The sequence below is a fragment of the Saccopteryx bilineata genome, chromosome 10 (assembly GCF_036850765.1).
Source record: "Saccopteryx bilineata isolate mSacBil1 chromosome 10, mSacBil1_pri_phased_curated, whole genome shotgun sequence".
Lineage (NCBI taxonomy): Eukaryota > Metazoa > Chordata > Mammalia > Chiroptera > Emballonuridae > Saccopteryx > Saccopteryx bilineata.
Window position 1 is genome coordinate 39,874,281 of NC_089499.1, and position 17,088 is coordinate 39,891,368.

The 17,088-nt window shown below is 46.9% G+C and overlaps 1 protein-coding gene and 1 non-coding gene across 2 annotated transcripts in view; one reads left to right on the forward strand and one right to left on the reverse strand.

Moving 5' to 3' along the window:
• Nucleotides 1-223: 223 nt before the first annotated feature.
• PCCB (propionyl-CoA carboxylase subunit beta) overlaps nt 224-17,088 on the forward strand; it is a 70,391-nt gene continuing 53,526 nt past the window's right edge. Inside the window, exons 1-5 of the mRNA XM_066245322.1 lie at nt 224-447; nt 4,659-4,778; nt 8,030-8,098; nt 12,140-12,196; nt 16,438-16,551. Of these exons, the coding sequence (XP_066101419.1) occupies nt 265-447; nt 4,659-4,778; nt 8,030-8,098; nt 12,140-12,196; nt 16,438-16,551 (543 nt within the window). The 5' untranslated portion in view covers nt 224-264. The remainder of the gene's footprint in view (nt 448-4,658; nt 4,779-8,029; nt 8,099-12,139; nt 12,197-16,437; nt 16,552-17,088) is intronic.
• On the reverse strand, nt 10,904-10,979 carry TRNAS-GCU (transfer RNA serine (anticodon GCU)). Its single transcript has one exon. It is a non-coding gene; the product is annotated as a tRNA-Ser (tRNA).

A 17,088-nucleotide genomic window follows, 5' to 3' on the forward strand; every position in this document is an offset into this window, starting at 1 on the left:
GAGGTCTAGGTAGACAGAGAAGAGCAAGGACCAAGCTCATCCATGTCTGTAGCTAGGAGGATATAAGACCGGAGGTCAACTCTTAATTCTCAGGGTGACGCTGTAGGGCGGCCTGGGATCTGGAATTCTCAGGTTCTCCGCCCAAGCGTATTACATTCCAGCCCACAGACTCCCGCCGACGTTGCGCAGGCGCAGACCCAGCTGTGCTCATGCTTGACTTGCGTACTCAAGTGCGCCCGTTGGGGGCGCGGCGGCAGAACAAATATGGCGGCGGCAGTACGTGTGGCAGCGGCCGGCTTAAGGCTCAGCGTTGGGGTGAGCGGTCTCCGCATTGCAGTCCGCAGCTTGTGCAGCCAGCCCGTCTCCGTTAACGAACGCATAGAAAGCAAACGCCGCGCCGCGCTGATGGGAGGGGGCCAGCACCGCATTGACGCGCAGCACAAGCGAGTAAGTCCGAAGGGGACCGAGACCCTCCCGCTCCGGCGTTCGCGACCTATGGAAGCGTCCCCGGCTCGCGGCGCTCAGGGCCTCCCAGCCAATCCTTGCAAAGCAGGGGCGGGGCGGGGCGGGGACGAGAATGTTCACCTTGGGAACTTGTTGATTTCTCCCAAGAGGCAGGTAACAGCAAGATAAGCACCATTGTGGTTTATAACTTTCTGCTTTCCTTTTGGCATTTTAGGCGGACCAGCTTGGGCTCCAGCTGGCTCACCACTTAACATCTATAAACTTTTGGTCAAGTTATTAATCTTTAAGAGTCAACTTATTTTAAACGGAAGAGTACTGATTCCTCACAATCATATTGTTAGAATAGAGATAGTGAAGTAATGATGAGCATTTAATTTTTTAAAAAATTCTGCTTATTCTTCTCATGCCCCATAAAAAATGGTTCTTGCTTCATAATGGAAGCAGTAAAATCAAGGCATATGGCAGGGGAAGTAACATAGGTAAACTCTCACATTAACCGGGGGTGGGGTGTATGGTGTATGCAGGGAACTTGTGGAACTCAGCCAGCCCCCAGAACACCAGCGAAACCTCTTAGCGTCTCAGGGTCTCAGCATGCTGGTTGGGAAAGGCACGCATGGAAAGCAGGTGGTTTTACCAGGAAGTGTTAGTTTTTATATTTGGATTGAGCAGCTGAGGCACTCCCACCCACCGCCCAGGTGTTGATGGACATATGCTAGGTAGGCCATTTTAGCAGCAGAGGTAACTGAGGCCCAGACTGGTTGGTTTTCTGGGACTTAAAATTATACTCGCTTACTGCATCCCTGACACGTGTGTGAGTCTGGACCGATTGGCTGCAGGAGTTAAATAACCAACCTGGAAAATATAGGAGTGAAATTCTTAGCGGTGAAGGGCAATGAGACATAACTCACAAGTGTGGGGGAAGTGATTGACTGGGGTGAGAGGGTGGGACCTAAGTGAGGAGATTTGAACCAGCCCTTCTAGTCTAAATTGAGTGTTGATTTGGATGTCAATTCCCATTTGACAAGGGCCTAAAGGTGACAGTTTCTTTTTGGCTTATTTGGGCATGAGATGTAAATGTGGTTGATTGTGTGGTGCCAGGAGTGCTCTCACTCCCTCCGCTGAGATGGCTCTGTCGGGCGAGGCAAATTTTAGATCTTCCTCTGGAAATGCCAGTCTTTCTGTTGGGGCCCCTGCTCAGCTCCTCCCTGGAGTATCTGCCATCCTTACCAGTAAGTGGATCCTACTGAGTGTAGAGTCAGCTTCCAGAAACTGGTTTTTCTTTTGCCAAAGCAGACTTAGGAGGCAGACTTGGTTTAAATCCCTACTCTGCCCCCTTTTAAACAATTTTTGGACTACTTTCCTAGGATAGATTCCCAGAAACGGAATTACTGGGCCAAAAGATATGAATATTGCCTGACCAGGCGGTGGTGCAGAAGATAGAGCGTTGGACTGGGATGCGGAGGACCCAGGTTCGAGACCCCAAGGTCGCCAGCTTGAGCTTGGGCTCATCTGGCTTGAGCAAAGCTCATCAGCTTGGACCCAAGGTCGCTGGCTTGAAAGGGGTTACTCGGTCTGCTGTAGCCCCCCGGTCAAGGCACATATGAGAAAGCAATCAATGAACAACTAAGGCGTTGCAACAAAAAACTAATAATTGATGCTTCTCATCTCTCTTTGTTCCTGTTTGTCTGTCCTTATCTATCTCTCTGTCCAAAAAAAAAAAAAGGATAAATATTTTAGTACTGATATATATTGCCAAATTGCTTTCCCTAAAACTTATTTTACTTTACACAACAGTGTATAGGATTGCCCGTTGTTTGTTTTAACATGACCTCACTGGCTTTGGTTACTTTCTTTTCTTTTTTTTTTACAGAGACAGAGTCAGAGAGAGGGATAGACAGGGATAGATAGATAGGAACGGAGAGATGAGAAGCATCAATCATTAGTTTTTCATTGCACATTGCGACACCTTAGTTGTACATTGATTGCTTTCTCATATGTGCCTTGACCGCGGGCCTTCAGCAGACAGAGTAACCTGTTGGGTTCAAGCTGGTGATCTTTTGCTCAAACCAGATGAGCCCGCGCTCAAGCTGGCGTCCTCGGGGTCTCGAACCTGGGTCCTTGGCATCCCAGTCCGACGCTCTATCCACTGCGCCACCACCTGGTCAGGCTTTGGCTACTTTCTTAAGGGATAAAAATATTAACAATTTGAAGAATTTTTTTTTTTTTTTTACAGAGACAGTAAGTCAGAGAGAGGAATCGACAGGGACAGACAGACAGGAACGGAGAGAGATGAGAAGCATCAATCATTAGTTTTTTGTTGCGCATTGCAACACCTTAGTTGTTCATTGATTACTTTCTCATATGTGCCTTGACCGCGGGCCTTCAGCAGACCAAGTAACCCTTTGCTGGGGCCAGTCACCTTGGGTTCAAGCTGGTGAGCTTTTTGCTCAAACCAGATGAGCCCGCGCTCAAGCTGGGGACCTCAGGGTCTCGAACCTGGGTCTTCCGCATCCCAGTCCAATGCTCTATCCACTGCGCCACCACCTGGTCAGGCTTGAAGAGTTTTTTGATGGGGGAAGGGACGGGGACATAGAAATTTGGCTTGATCTCAAGTCTTGGGAGCCTAAGCCATGGAGATTCTTTTTTTTTTTTTTTTTTTTTTTTTTTTACAGAGGCAGAGATAGACAGGGACAGACAGACAGGAACGGAGAGAGATGAGAAGCATCAATTATCAGTTTCTCGTTGTGCGCGTTGCGACTTCTTAGTTGTTCATTGATTGCTTTCTCACATGTGCCTTGACCGTGGGCCTTCAGCAGACCGAGTAACCCCCTGCTGGAGCCAGCGACCCTGGGTCCAAGCTGGTGAGCTCTTTGCTCAAGCCAGATGAGCCCGCGCTCAAGCTGGCGACCTCGGGGTCTCGAACCTGGGTCCTTCCGCATCCCAGTCCGATGCTCTATCCACTGCGCCACCACCTGGTCAGGCGCCATGGAGATTCTTGTTAGGTTGAAGGCTGTAACCTTACCCCCTCTAAGAAACATTTTTTTATGCCTGTCAAATGACTTCTTTTTTTTTTTTTTTTTTTTTTAATTAATTTTAGAGGGTGGGGGAAATAATGATTTGTTGTTCCCCTTATTTATGCACTGGCTGATTCTTGTATGTGCCCTAACTGGGGATTGAACTGCAACCCTGGTGTATCAGGATGATGCTCTAACCATCTGAGCTACCATCCAGGGCCTCAAGTGAGTTCTTTTTTTTTTTTTTTTTAATTTTTACAGAGACAGAGAGAGAGTCAGAGGGATAGACAGGGACAGACAGACAGGAATAGAGACAGATGAGAAGCATCAATTAGTTTTTCGTTGCATGTTGCGACTTCTTAGTTGTTCATTGATTGCTTTCTCATATGTGTCTTGACTGCGGGCCTTCAGCAGACTGAGTAACCCCTTGCTGGAGCCAGTGACCCTGGGTCCAAGCTGGTGAGTTTTTGCTCAAGCCAGATGAGCCCATGCTCAAGCTGGCGACCTCGGGGTCTCGAACCTGGGTCCTTCAACATCCCAGTCCAATGCTGTATCCACCGCACCACTGCCTGGTCAGGCTCAAGTGAGTTCTTTAGCACTCTCTGTCCCAGTTCTTTTCTTCTCAGCCACTCCCTTCTGTGCTGTGGGGTTGTCTCTGTGTCATAGCATCACTGACAGGGGTAAAGTCTCTAAACATGGTCCCCAAGGTATGTTAGCAGAAGAAGCCCACAAAGGGGGCAGGAGAAGAACCAGAAAGTAGTCCTGAAAGTGTCTGTGGGGCTGGACCCTAGTGTTGTGAGTTTCTGTGGGGTTCCCTAAAAAAAGCCTGTGAATCTGGGGGTGTAGCCTCAGACCTTTCACTAAGCCTGCTGTAGTTTTCCACCTCCTGTTTCTCCATTCTTTTTATTATTGCTCTTTAGGTCTACAGTTAATGTTTGTGGAACTAGTTATCTTGTTGCAGGGTCAGGCTTTCATTATCCCCACTTCTCCACCTTTTCACCTTTTCCACTTTCTAGGTGAAGTCTACAATAACACCTGTCTCTTAGGTTGATGAAATCGAGGCTTTCCCCTGGGCGAAGGGGCAGAAAGCTGTTCTCCTGGCCCTCCTCTGAGCACTCCTTACTTACTGACTTTGTCTATGATAACATACATCATTGAATGGGTTTTGTTTCATTTTAGGGAAAGCTAACGGCCAGAGAGCGGATCAGTCTCTTGCTGGACCCTGACAGTTTTGTTGAGAGCGACATGTTCGTGGAACACAGATGTGCAGATTTTGGAATGGCTGCTGATAAGAATAAGGTATCTGTTCACAATGGTGTTGTGAGCCTCCAAGTTATACTTCCCTGCTGTGGCCCTGGTGGCTTACCCACTAGACTAGTGATTTTCAACCTTTTTCATCTTATGGCACATATTAACTAATTACTAAAATTCTGTAGCACACCAAAAAATATATATTTTTGCTGATCTTAAAAAAAAAGCTATAATTTTGATTGATTCACACCAAATGGCTATTGTTGTGTTGGCTGGTGTTATTTTTTTTAAAAAACAGTTTCTAAACCATGGCATGTTTTTTTTTTCTCTTTTTTCTTCTTTTTTTTTTTTTTTGCATTTTTCCGAAGCTGGAAACAGGGAGGCAGTCAGACAGACACCCGCATGCGCCTGACCGGGATCCACCCGGCATGCCCACCAGGGGGCGATGCTCTACCCCTCTAGGGCGTCGCTTTGTTGCATCCAGAGCCATTCTAGCGCCTGAGGCGGAGGCCACAGAGCCATCCTTAGCGCCCGGGTCATCTTTGCTCCAGTGGAGCCTTGGCTGTGGGAGGGGAAGAGAGAGATAGAGAGGAAGGAGAGGGGGAGGGGTGGAGAAGCAGATGGGCGCTTCTGCTGTGTGCCCTGGCCGGGAATCGAACCTGGTACTCCTGCACACCAGGCCGATGCTCTACCACTGAGCCAACCTGCCAGGGCTTGGCATGTTTTTATTTTACATTTTTTAGCGAGAGAGAGAGAGAGAGAGAGAGAGAGAGAAAGGAAGGGAGAGAGATGAAAAGCATTAACTTGTAGCTGCGGCACTTTATTTATTTATTTTTTTACAGCAACAGGGAGAGAGTCAGAGAGGGATAGGCAGAGAGGGACAGAAAGAAACGGAGAGATGAGAAGCATCAATTTTTAGTTTTTCGTTGCGACTCTCATATGTGCCTTGACTGCGGGCCTTCAGCAGACCAAGTAACCCCTTGCTCGAGCCAGCGACCTTGGGTCCAAGCTGGTGAGCTTTTGCTCAAACCAGATGAACCCGTGCTCAAGCTGGCGACCTCGGGGTCTCGAACCTGGGTCCTCCGCATCCCAGTCCGACGCTCTATCCACTGCGCCACTGCCTGGTCAGGCAATTGCAGCACTTTAGTTGTTAATTGATTGATTCTCATACGTGCCCTGACTGAGGGGGCTCAACCTAACCTAGCAGTGATCCCTTGCTCAAGCCAATGACCTTTGGCCTTAAGCCAGTGACCATGGCATCATGGTCAATCTTAAGGGAAAAGAGATCCGTGCCCCTGACTAAATAGTCATGTATTGCATGTTTTGAAAATTCTGTGGCACATCAGTGTGCCTTTCTCAGCACATCAGTTGAAAATCACTGCTCTAGACTAATGAAATCCTTCTGGGACTCAGGGTACATTGAAAAATTTTCATGTTTGGGGCCCTGGAGTACAAGAATGCCTCTGAAGAGGCATTGCTTGTGGCCTCAGGTCCCCCGCTTACCTTTGTTTGCAGATGAAGGAACATGAGTGAACTGCTTTTACATTATGTGGTAGGACTCTGGCTCAGTTCCCAGGGCTCTGGTTGTGGGTTCCGAGTTCCTGCAGGTATGGAATGACAAACTTGGAGGGAAAGGTGAGAAAGTTATCTAGACGCATAGAGACTCCTAAAGGCTGACCACTTGCCTCTTTGACACACTTTGTGTTTAAGCCTTGGAGTTTTAGTGATCAGAGTCACTGACAGTTCTTTCAACTGGGTGTTTGCCATGAGTGTGTAGAGTTCTTTGGGCTCAACTTGGGTCACTTGTCTTCAGGTCTGCATGTATGCTGTTTGTGACCAAAGATTTGTAAACTTGGCACTAAACCAGCTGGCTCCATTTGGGCCATTATGAGCCACACGGCGATTGCTGGGAGTCCAAGAAAATTATGGGTTTGCCTCTTTAAGGATGTGGGGTTTGTAGAATTTGCCTTGTTTTTCTGTTTGTTTTTTTTTTAATTTTATTTATTTATTCATTTTAGAGAGGATGGGGGGAGATAGAGAGAAAGGGGAGGAGCAGGAAGCATCAACTCCCATATGTGCCTTGACCAGGCAAGCCAGGGTTTTGAACCGGCAACCTCAGTGTTTCCAGGTTGACGCTTTATCCACTGCGCCACCACAGGTCAGGTGAAGTTGCCTTGTTTTTTTGTGTCCTTCTCCTTCCTGTGAGCATTTGGTAGTGACAACCCTAGAGGGTCTCTTGATTATTCTGCTTTTAGGAAGGGGGATGTGACCTAAGACCACAGCGCCCTTCATGTCTGTAAAAGCAGTAGCCCAGTGCTTGCTGTTCTAGGCTGAGGGGAAGAGGGAGATTGTAAGAATGAGACGACACTCGAACACCAGGTGTGCAGGCTCTATTATTATTATTATTATTATTATTATTTTTTTTTTTTTTCATTTTTCTGAAGCTGGAAACAGGGAGAGACAGTCAGACAGACTCCCGCATGCGCCCGACCGGGATCCACCCGGCACGCCCACCAGGGGCGGTGCTCTGCCCCCCCAGGGGGCGATGCTCTGCCCATCCTGGGCGTCGCCATATTGCGACCAGAGCCACTCTAGCGCCTGAGGCAGAGGCCACAGAGCCATGCCCAGCGCCCGGGCCATCTTTGCTCCCATGGAGCCTTGGCTGCGGGAGGGGAAGAGAGAGACAGAGAGGAAAGCGCGGCGGAGGGGTGGAGAAGCAAATGGGCGCTTCTCCTGTGTGCCCTGGCCGGGAATCGAACCCGGGTCCTCCGCACGCTAGGCCGACGCTCTACCGCTGAGCCAACCGGCCAGGGCGCAGGCTCTATTAGAGGAGAAAGACCTGCTGGGGCACTCCTCCGAGAGAAGTGCCCCCAAACAGATTCTGAGGCATATTTTTTATAGGGTTAAGGGAAAGCTTTGAGCAAGTGTGTGTTGCGTCAGCAGTTCTGGTATGTTCCCTTCTGTAGTTTTATGATATCGGCTTCTTGGAACGCTTCGCCTCGGGTGGCTGACCAGCTTCCTAGAACTTTTCTGTTGCAGGGGCAATAGTCCAGTAAGGGTGGGGTCAGATAGCCAAGCAGAACAGCAAAAGGGCAGTTTGGAAGTTTTGGTAAGTTCATGTATCCATCAGAGATTTCTTCCTGTCCCTAATTCATTTTGAATTTTAAAGAATTTGTGGGGTTTTTTTTGTTTTTTTGTTTTTTTTGCGGGAGGTCATCTTTCATTGGGGCCTAATTGCTAAATTGATTAAAAGAAACATTTGTGTTTTTTAATCTTTATTTATTTATTTTTTCTGGTAGTTTCCTGGAGACAGTGTTGTCACTGGACGGGGCCGAATCAACGGAAGATTGGTTTACGTCTTCAGTCAGGTATTTTCTAACTCCCATAGGTGGAGCTTTGCTCGAGGGCAGAGCCAGGAGCAAAATTTGTGAGAAGAAAACAATTTGGGGGAATGAACCTTGGGGCAAATGAGGGATTTGCTTTTTTTTCTGTGCAGATAGCCACAGTATTATACTGTGTGCTTTTTGTTAGGGAGACAGAATCCTTAGTCTGTTTGGGGGGGGATCACAGGGCAGTAATCACGTAAGTCTTGGCAGGTCAATTGTGTGCCTGGAGGGCAGCTATGCCCTGGGCAGGGTGTGTGGACCTGAGAGACCCCAGGGTACAGCCTGGGTGGAGAAGACTTAATTCTCAGAACCATGGGCCCCTGAGCTTTGGGCGTTCATGAAAGTGTTCAAACATGTATTATCAGACTGAATCAAAGTAGATACAGTTTCTTCACACTGGTACCATAGGAGAAGGTAGTAGGCACAATGATGGCCCCCCAAAAATGTCCTGATCCCTGAAACCTGTGAATATGTTACCTTACATGGCAAAAGTGAATTAAGCTTACAGACGGAATTAATGTTGCTAATTAGCTGACCTTAAAATAGAGTGGCCTGGGTTATTCAGGTGGGCCCAATGTAATTACAAGGTTCTTTAAAAGTGGTAGATAGAGACAGGAGGAGACAGAGGAGATGGTGAGAAGGACTTGAAGTGAGAAGGACTTGACCTGCTGTTACTGGCTTAGAAGATGGAGGAAGAGGGGGGTCGCAAGTGAAGGAATGATCTCTAAAAGCTGGAAAAGGCAAGAAAACAGATTATTTCTTGGAGCTTGATTGTAACCCAGTGAGACTCATGTAGGATTTGTCCTTATAGAACTGTAAGGTAATACATTTAAGTTGTTTCAAGCCTCTGAATTTGTAATTTATTACATCAGCAACAGAAAACTAACACAAAGAACTTGTTGCTATTTTGACTTTGATTTTTTCTCTCCATCTCCTGGGAGGTCAGTACATAAATATAATTCTAAGTATTGAACCTAAAGTAGTAGAACTTGTTTAGGAACCTGAAGTCTTTTTTCTGGATTTGATATTAATTATGTGTCGCTCATTTTATCTATTTTTTATTACATAGGAGGTGGGGAGGCAGAGACAGACTTCCGCTAGTGCCCCAACCGGGATCCACCTGGCAAGCCCTCTATGGGGCTGTGCTCTGCCATCTGGGGCCATTGCTCTGTTGTTCAGCTACCGAGCTATTTTAATGCCTGAGGCGAGGCCATGGAGCCATCTATGAGAGAGAAAAAGAGAGAGCGAGAGAGACAGAGAGAGAGAAAGAGGGGGGCTAGAGGTGGAGAAGCAGATGGTGCGCCCTGACAGGGAATTGAACCCGGGACTTCCACATGCTGGGCCAACCAGCCAAAGCCAGTTTGGCTAATTTAAAAATTTTAATTTATGGTATTTAGGTAATATTCATTTGCTAATTGAGTTACCTTTGAAATGTCTTAAAACTTATAAATGGGTCTATGAAATGCTTAACTAGAAGGAATCATATCTCTTTCTCTCTCTCTCTCTCTGTCCTTATGTGGGTAGAATTATCTGGGTATGTGTATGTAATTTCTGAAAGCTAAGCAAAAACTTGTACAGAAAGAACTATTAATAAGGTAGCTAGAGTAAAGAAAGTTGTGCTTTCTGGATGTAGTGTTCTCCTGACTATTAAATATATACAAAAATTTATTGAATTAATACTTTTGAGCATATCTATGCCCATGAGGAAAGTACGAATGTGAGGGGTTGATGACTGAACCAGGGTTCTTGCCCTGAACAAGCCGATCACTTTGTAGATAGAATGCGCCGGAACAGAAGTGATTACAGATAGGGTGAGAGAGGTTCTGGGCAGGTGCTGTGAGTTTAGGACAAGGGAAGTTCACATCTAGGATTGAGAAAAGTTTTAGGAAAAATGGAACATTTCAAATAGGCCCTGAAGGATACTGAGGGTGGGAAGTGATGAGCCAGCTTTTTGGTAGTGATCCCCAAAATGTTAATATCTATAGGCATTTTTTCTGGGGAGCTTCTGTTTTTCCAGAGAAACAAGCTCAGTCTCTTGCCTGGTAACTGGCTGTAGGTGTGTTTTGTGGGGAGGGGAGTAGGAGGAAAGGAGGGGCCCATGCTGGTTCGTCATTTAGAGCAGTGGTCCCCAACCTTTTTTGAGCCATGGACCGGTTTAATGTCAGAAAATATTTTCATGGATCGGCCTTTAAGGTGGGACGGATAAATATATCACGTGACCGAGACAAGCATCAAGAGTGAGTCTTAGATGGATGTAACAGAGGGAATCTGGTCATATTTAAAAAATAAAACATCGTTCAGACTTAAGTATAAATAAAATGGAAATAATGTAAGTTATTTATTTTTTCTCTGCGGACTGGCACCAAATGGCCCATGAACCGGTACAGGTCCGCGGCCCGGGAGTTGGGGACCACTGATTTAGTGTACTGGCTCCTAATCTCACCTGTTTTCAGCTTCACCTTTGCCTTTGTTTACTGCTGGTGATTGAGTCCTGAATCCCTCTGGGTTTTTTGGGGGTTTTTTTTTTGGTATTTTTCTGAAGTTGGAAACAGAGAGGCAGTCAGACAGACTCTTGCATGAGCCTGACTGGGATCCACCCGGCATGCCCACCAGGGGGCGTTGCTCTGTTGCAACCAGAGCCACTCTAGCGCCTGAGGCAGAGGCCACAGAGCCATCCTCAGCGCCCATGCCAATGTTGCTCCATTGGAGCCTTAGCTGCAGGAGGGGAAGAAAGAGAGAGGAAGGAGAGTGGGAGGGGTGGAGAAGCAGATGGGTGTGTCTCCTGTGTGCCCTGGCCAGGAATCGAACCCGGGACTCCTGCACAGCAGGCCAACGCTCTACCACTGAGCCAACTGGCCAAGGCCTGGTTAAGTTTCTTTACAGAATATACCTTTTTCTTCTGGAAGGGCAGGAGAGGCCCTGTGGGGTCTAACTGCTCCTAACACAGACTTTGTATTAATTTGTCCTCCCCCAGCCCCTCCCACACCCTCCAGGGTTCCTGGATGGACCCTGCCTTGTGGTCACTCTCTTTGCAGGAGTATAGGTTTTTATTTGCTACAGGTCAGATAATCTTGTGCTTTCAGTTCTCCTCAGAGTTGTCGTCTGCTGCTGTTTCCTCTTCCTTTCTTTCCCTCATGTGCCGAATCTGTTTTTAATTCTCCACTGTTTTTTTGGGGGGGTGTGGGTTAGGAAGGAGGCCATTTCTATAAGAAGCCCTTCACATCAGAAGGTAATGAAGATCTGTAAGCAAGAGGAAACAGTGAGGGCTCTGATTCACTTTTCATCTCCCTTCTCAAAACAACAAATGTTTCCTAGTAGTAGAAATGCCTGAGTGTTTGACGTCCATAGACTCTGGTTTTTGTTCATTCTGCATGAAAAGTTTTCCTTTCCTCAGTGCAACAGATAATTTTTGTAGAGCAAAGGTGAGGTCTTTTGCTCTTGACAGTACATTAACTCTCTTCATATTTACAGAATAATTAATAAATTGGACCTAAAAATTATTTTTAATTTCTTTTTTTTTTCCTCTCTCTTTTTTTTTTTTTCATTTTTCTGAAGCTGGAAATGGGGAGGCAGTCAGACCCCTGTATGCGCCCGACTGGGATCCACCCGGCATGCCCACCAGGGGGCAATGCTCTGCCCCTCTGGGGTTCGCTCTGTTGCATCCAGAGCCAGTCTAGCGCCTGAGGCAGAGGCCACAGAGCCATCCCCAGCGCCTGGGCCATCTTTGCTCCAATGGAGCCTTGGATGCAGGAGGGGAAGAGAGAGACAGAGAGGAAGGAGGGGGGGAGGGGTGGAGAAGCAAATGGGAGCCTCTCCTGTGTGCCCTGGCTAGGAATTGAACCCAGGACTTCTGCACGCCAGGCCGACACTCTACTGCTGAGCCAACCGGCCAGGGCCTATTTTTAACTTCTGAAGATCCTTTAAAAACTATCTTGATGTATGAATTTTCTATTTCCTCTTCCTTCTGGCTCTTTTTCTCTGACAAGTCATTATATTTTATTTGTTGATTTTTTTTCTTTTTAGGATTTTACAGTTTTTGGAGGCAGTCTATCAGGAGCACATGCCCAAAAGATCTGCAAAGTAAGTATTTACTAGTAGCAACAAACCCAATACTTTCCTCACTCACATAGTGCATATTGAGTGTCCTTGGGGCGCAAGACACTGAGCTGAGTATGTGGAATGGGGCAGAGGCGTGTGAAATGTAGTGCCTTCTGTCCTGGGTGGGAGTTCTTAACATTTGTACTGTGGAACTCTTTGTCAGGCTGCCGAAGTCTGGACTCTTATTTTTTATATGTGCTTAAAATATGTAAGACTACAAAAGATTAAGAATATTTTTTAGGGCCTGACCTGTGGTGGCACAGTGGGATAAAGCGTTGACCTGGAACGCTGAGGTTGCCGGTTCGAAACCTTGGGCTTGCCCCGTCAAGGCACATATGGGAGTTGATGCTTCGTGCTCCTCCCTCTCTCTCTCTCTCTCTCTCTCTCTCTCTCCCCCCCTCTCTAAAAATCAATAAATATAAATAAAAAAAATATTTTTTAGGCACTGACTGGTTGGCTCAGTGATAGAGCATTGGCCCAGCATGCAGAAGTCCTGGGTTCGATTCCCGGTCAGGGCACACAGAAGAAGTGACCATCTGCTTCTCCACCCCTTACTTTCCCCCTTCTGTCTCTCTCTCTCTGTCTCTTTCCCTCCTGCAGCCATGGCTCAGATGGTTTGAGCAAAGTTGGCCCTGGGTGCTGAGGATGGTTCCATGGCCTTGCAGCAGGTGCTGAAATAACTTGGATGCTGAGCACTGGAGCAGCGGCCCCAGATGGGCAGAGCCTCTCCCTGTAAGGGAGGTGGATCCTGGTCGGGCACATGCAGGAGTCTGTCTCTCTGCTTCCTTGCCTCTCAGTTGATAAAAAAATATATATACTTTTTTTTAAAATCACATTTGTAATACATGTGCTTTAAAATTTTTTTTTTCACTTTTCCATTGATTTGAGAGAGAGAGAGAGAGAGAGAGAAGCATCAATTCGTTTTTCTATTTAGATGTGCACTCATTGATTGCTCTTCGTATGCCCTGACTGGGGATGGGATGGAACTCGTGACCTCAGTGCTCCGGGAGGACACTTTATCTACTGACCCACCCAGCCAGGGTCTGTGTGTCTTTATTAATGCATTAAATAACAAGATTTAGCAATAGACCTAAAGTGCTATAGTTTCAAATAGACATGAATGAAAATGATATTTTAAGATACTTGCAACAACTTTGATATAGCACAGAAATAACTGCGGCTGCTATTAATGACAAAGTCCCAGGTATTTCTAGTGCTTATGTATGTTTTTGCCTGTATTTGTAATTAAGGGAAATGATAAATATTGGGTAGAGTTAATAAAGATAAAGATGTAAATTTCTCTTCCATTTAAGTTCATGGACTCCCTAAAATTTATTTACAGATGGCTTGTGGTTCCGAGGACCCCTGGTAAAGAAGCCATTGTCTCAATGGAGAGTCCAGTTGTTAAAAGATAAAGAGCAGTGCAAAGATGACCTGATGATACTTTAATGATACTGCTAGTGATGGGATGCTCTGGAGATGAAGAAATGTGCAGATCATATTTTGAAAATTTTGGAGTTAAAAGTAGGGCTGAGGCCCTGGCTGGTTTGCTCAGTGGTAGAGTGTCGGCCAGGCGTGCAGAAGTCCTGGGTTTGATTCCCGGCCAGGGCACACAGGAGAAGCGCCCATCTGCTTCTCCACCCCTCCTTCTCTCCTTCCTCTCTGTCTCTCTCTTCCCCTCCCGCAGCCGAGGCTCCACTGGAGCAAAGATGGCCCGGGCGCTGGGGATGGCTCCTGGGCCTCTGCCCCAGGCGCTAGAATGGCTCTAGTCGCAACAGAGCGACGCCCCGGAGAGGCAGAGCATCTCCCCCTGGTGGGCAGAGCATCGCCCCTGGTGGGCGTGCTGGATGGATCCCGGTCGGGTGCATGCGGGAGTCTGTCTGACTGTCTCTCCCCGTTTCCAGCTTCAGAAAAATACAGGGAAAAAAAAAAAAAAGTAGGGCTGACTATTAGCAGACAAGTAGGACTTTCCTGTGTAATGCAACACCTGGATTCGAGACATGGTCCTATCATTTATTACTCCTGAGACCCTGGGCCAGTCTCTTTTTTTTTTTTTTTTCCATTTTTCTGAAGCTGGAAACAGGGAGAGACAGTCAGACAGACTCCCGCATGCGCCCGACCGGGATCCACCCGGCACGCCCACCAGGGGCGACGCTCTGCCCACCAGGGGGCGATGCTCTGCCCATCCTGGGCGTCGCCATGTTGCGACCAGAGCCACTCTAGCGCCTGGGGCAGAGGCCACAGAGCCATCCCCAGCGCCCGGGCCATCTTTGCTCCAATGGAGCCTTGGCTGCGGGAGGGGACGAGAGAGACAGAGAGGAAAGCGCGGCGGAGGGGTGGAGAAGCAAATGGGCGCTTCTCCTGTGTGCCCTGGCCGGAAATCGAACCCGGGTCCTCCGCACGCTAGGCCGACGCTCTACCGCTGAGCCAACCGGCCAGAGACCCTGGGCCAGTCTCTTAACTTTAAAACCTAATTTTCCTTTTCCTGCCTCTGTTAATTGAAGGAGTGGAAGTGAAAGTGCTTTGCAGACTATCAGGGACTGTTAGGAGTATTGCTCATTAGGCTGTCATGAGGAAAATCAGTTTCCGAAGTGAAAGCAGGCCTGGGCCTGGCCTCAGGTTAGCAGATGTGTCCATGTTTACTTTCATGAAAATACTTCGGTGCCATTCTACTATCTGTTTTTTCAAAAGAGTAATCAGAAACAGAACTGGCAGCTAAATATACTACAGTCATGCACCACTCAACAACAGGGTATGTTCTGAGAAATGCATTGTTGGGTGATTTTATCATTGTGCGAACATCAGAATGTACTTACACAAATCTAGCTGGTATAGCCTAGTACACACCTAGGCTATATGAGATAGCCTACTGTTCCTAGGCTACAAGCCTTCACAGCATGTTATTGTACAAAATAACATGAGATTAAATGAAGCACAAGAGAAAATGATACAGTCAAGAGATGGGGTAAGCACAAAATGTCTGAGGTTGCTGCCGGTGTAACACAGCATGCTGTTTTACAGCAAACATCTAGAAAAAATAAGATTACACTCTAAAATAATGATAAAAAGTACAGTAACTACATAACCCAGTGACTTATCCGTTCCCTGGCAGGTGTTACGTGCAGTAGGGGTCAGGTACCGTCTGTGCTGGACTGGCAGCTAGCTTTGTTTGTGCCAGTGTCACAGAAGCGTGAGGAATGCATTGGGCTAACAAATTACAAGTATAGCATCACTAGGCAATAGGAATTTTGGAATTTTTCAGCTTTGTTATAATCTTTTAATTTTCTTTATTTTTCTTTTTATTAAAAAATCTTTTTTTTTTTTTTTAGTAGAAAAAGATAAATATCACTTTGTTGCTCCACTTATTCATACATTCATTGTTTGATCCTTCTATATGTCCTGACCAGGGATTGAACCTGCAACCTTGGCATATCGGGATGATGATCTAATCAACTGAGCTACTGGCAGAGCCAACTTCACTATAATCTTATGGGACCACTATTGTATATGTGTCCGTCACTGACTGAACTGGCGTTATGTGGTGCATGATTATAGCTGAGCCTGTGGCTCTAGTAATGGTTGTCATGAGCAGTCTTTTTTTCTTTTTCTTTTTCTTTTTGTATTTTTCTGAAGCCAGAAACGGGGAGGCAGTCAGACAGACTCCCACATGCGCCCTACCAGGATCCACCCAGCATGCCCACCAGGGGGCGATGCTCTGCCCATCTGGGGCGTTGCTCTGTGGCAACCAGAGCCACTCTAGTGCCTGAGGCAGAGGCCACAGAGCCATCCTCAGCGCCCAGGTCAACTTTGCTCCAATGGAGCCTTGGCTGCGGGAGGGGAAGAGAGAGACAGAGAGGAAGGAGAGGGGGAGGGGTGGAGAAGCAGATGGGCTCTTCTCCTGTGTGCCCTGGCTGGGAATCGAACCTGGGACTCCTGCACGCCAGACCGACGCTCTACCACTGAGCCAACCGGCAGGGCCATCATGAGCAGTCTTAGCCCCTGCTAATGGGAAATGCTTTGGCTCTTGGATGTTTCGGGGTCTCTAATTAGCCTTTCAGATAGCTGATTCTCTGTCACCCTATCAACATGGGGAATGAAGCCAGTGTTACTCTCTTTTGAAAGGTGTTCTCAGAACATTGTCCAGAAAACACTGTGGTGCTTTGTAAATGCTGTTTTTGATAACAGGATCAGTTGTCTCACAAAAGATTTCTCTGCTGTCTCAGATAATGGACCAGGCCATGACAGTGGGGGCTCCAGTGATTGGACTGAACGACTCTGGGGGAGCACGGATCCAAGAGGGAGTTGAGTCTTTGGCTGGCTACGCAGACATCTTTCTGGTGGGTAACCTGTCAATACAGAATAGAATAAAAGGTACAGGGCTTAGGTCTCTTAAGCCAGTGTTGTTGTTTTTTTTTTTTTAAGCCAGTGTTTTTCAATCGCCGGTCTGTGGACTGGTCCTCCAGAAATTTTGTTCTGGTCTGCAAAAGAATTAACCACCCTGATGTTGTATGAAGATTATAGCCCCATGATCTTAGTCAAATTTGCTTATGCTTAATGTTATTTCTGTCTTAACCATCCCTGAAATAATTCTCTTATTTCCACTGGTCCCAAGTGTAAAAATAATTGAAAACCACTGTTCTAAGCTGTGTCCTGGTCAGAGCTTTCCTATCTCTCATTGTTATCTGCCTTGTTGTATCTGTTTTGTGGCTTCTTCCTGTGTCTCCAGGGGTGGCATGTAGGGTGGATGAAAAGCAAGAGAGAGCAGATGGAAGGTTTTTTTCCTCATGGAGGGCCACTCATAGGAGAAAACAAAATTCATAAGAGAAAGTTGCTTACATTCTTTTTTTTTCCCCCAAAAGCAAAGGTGAGAGAAT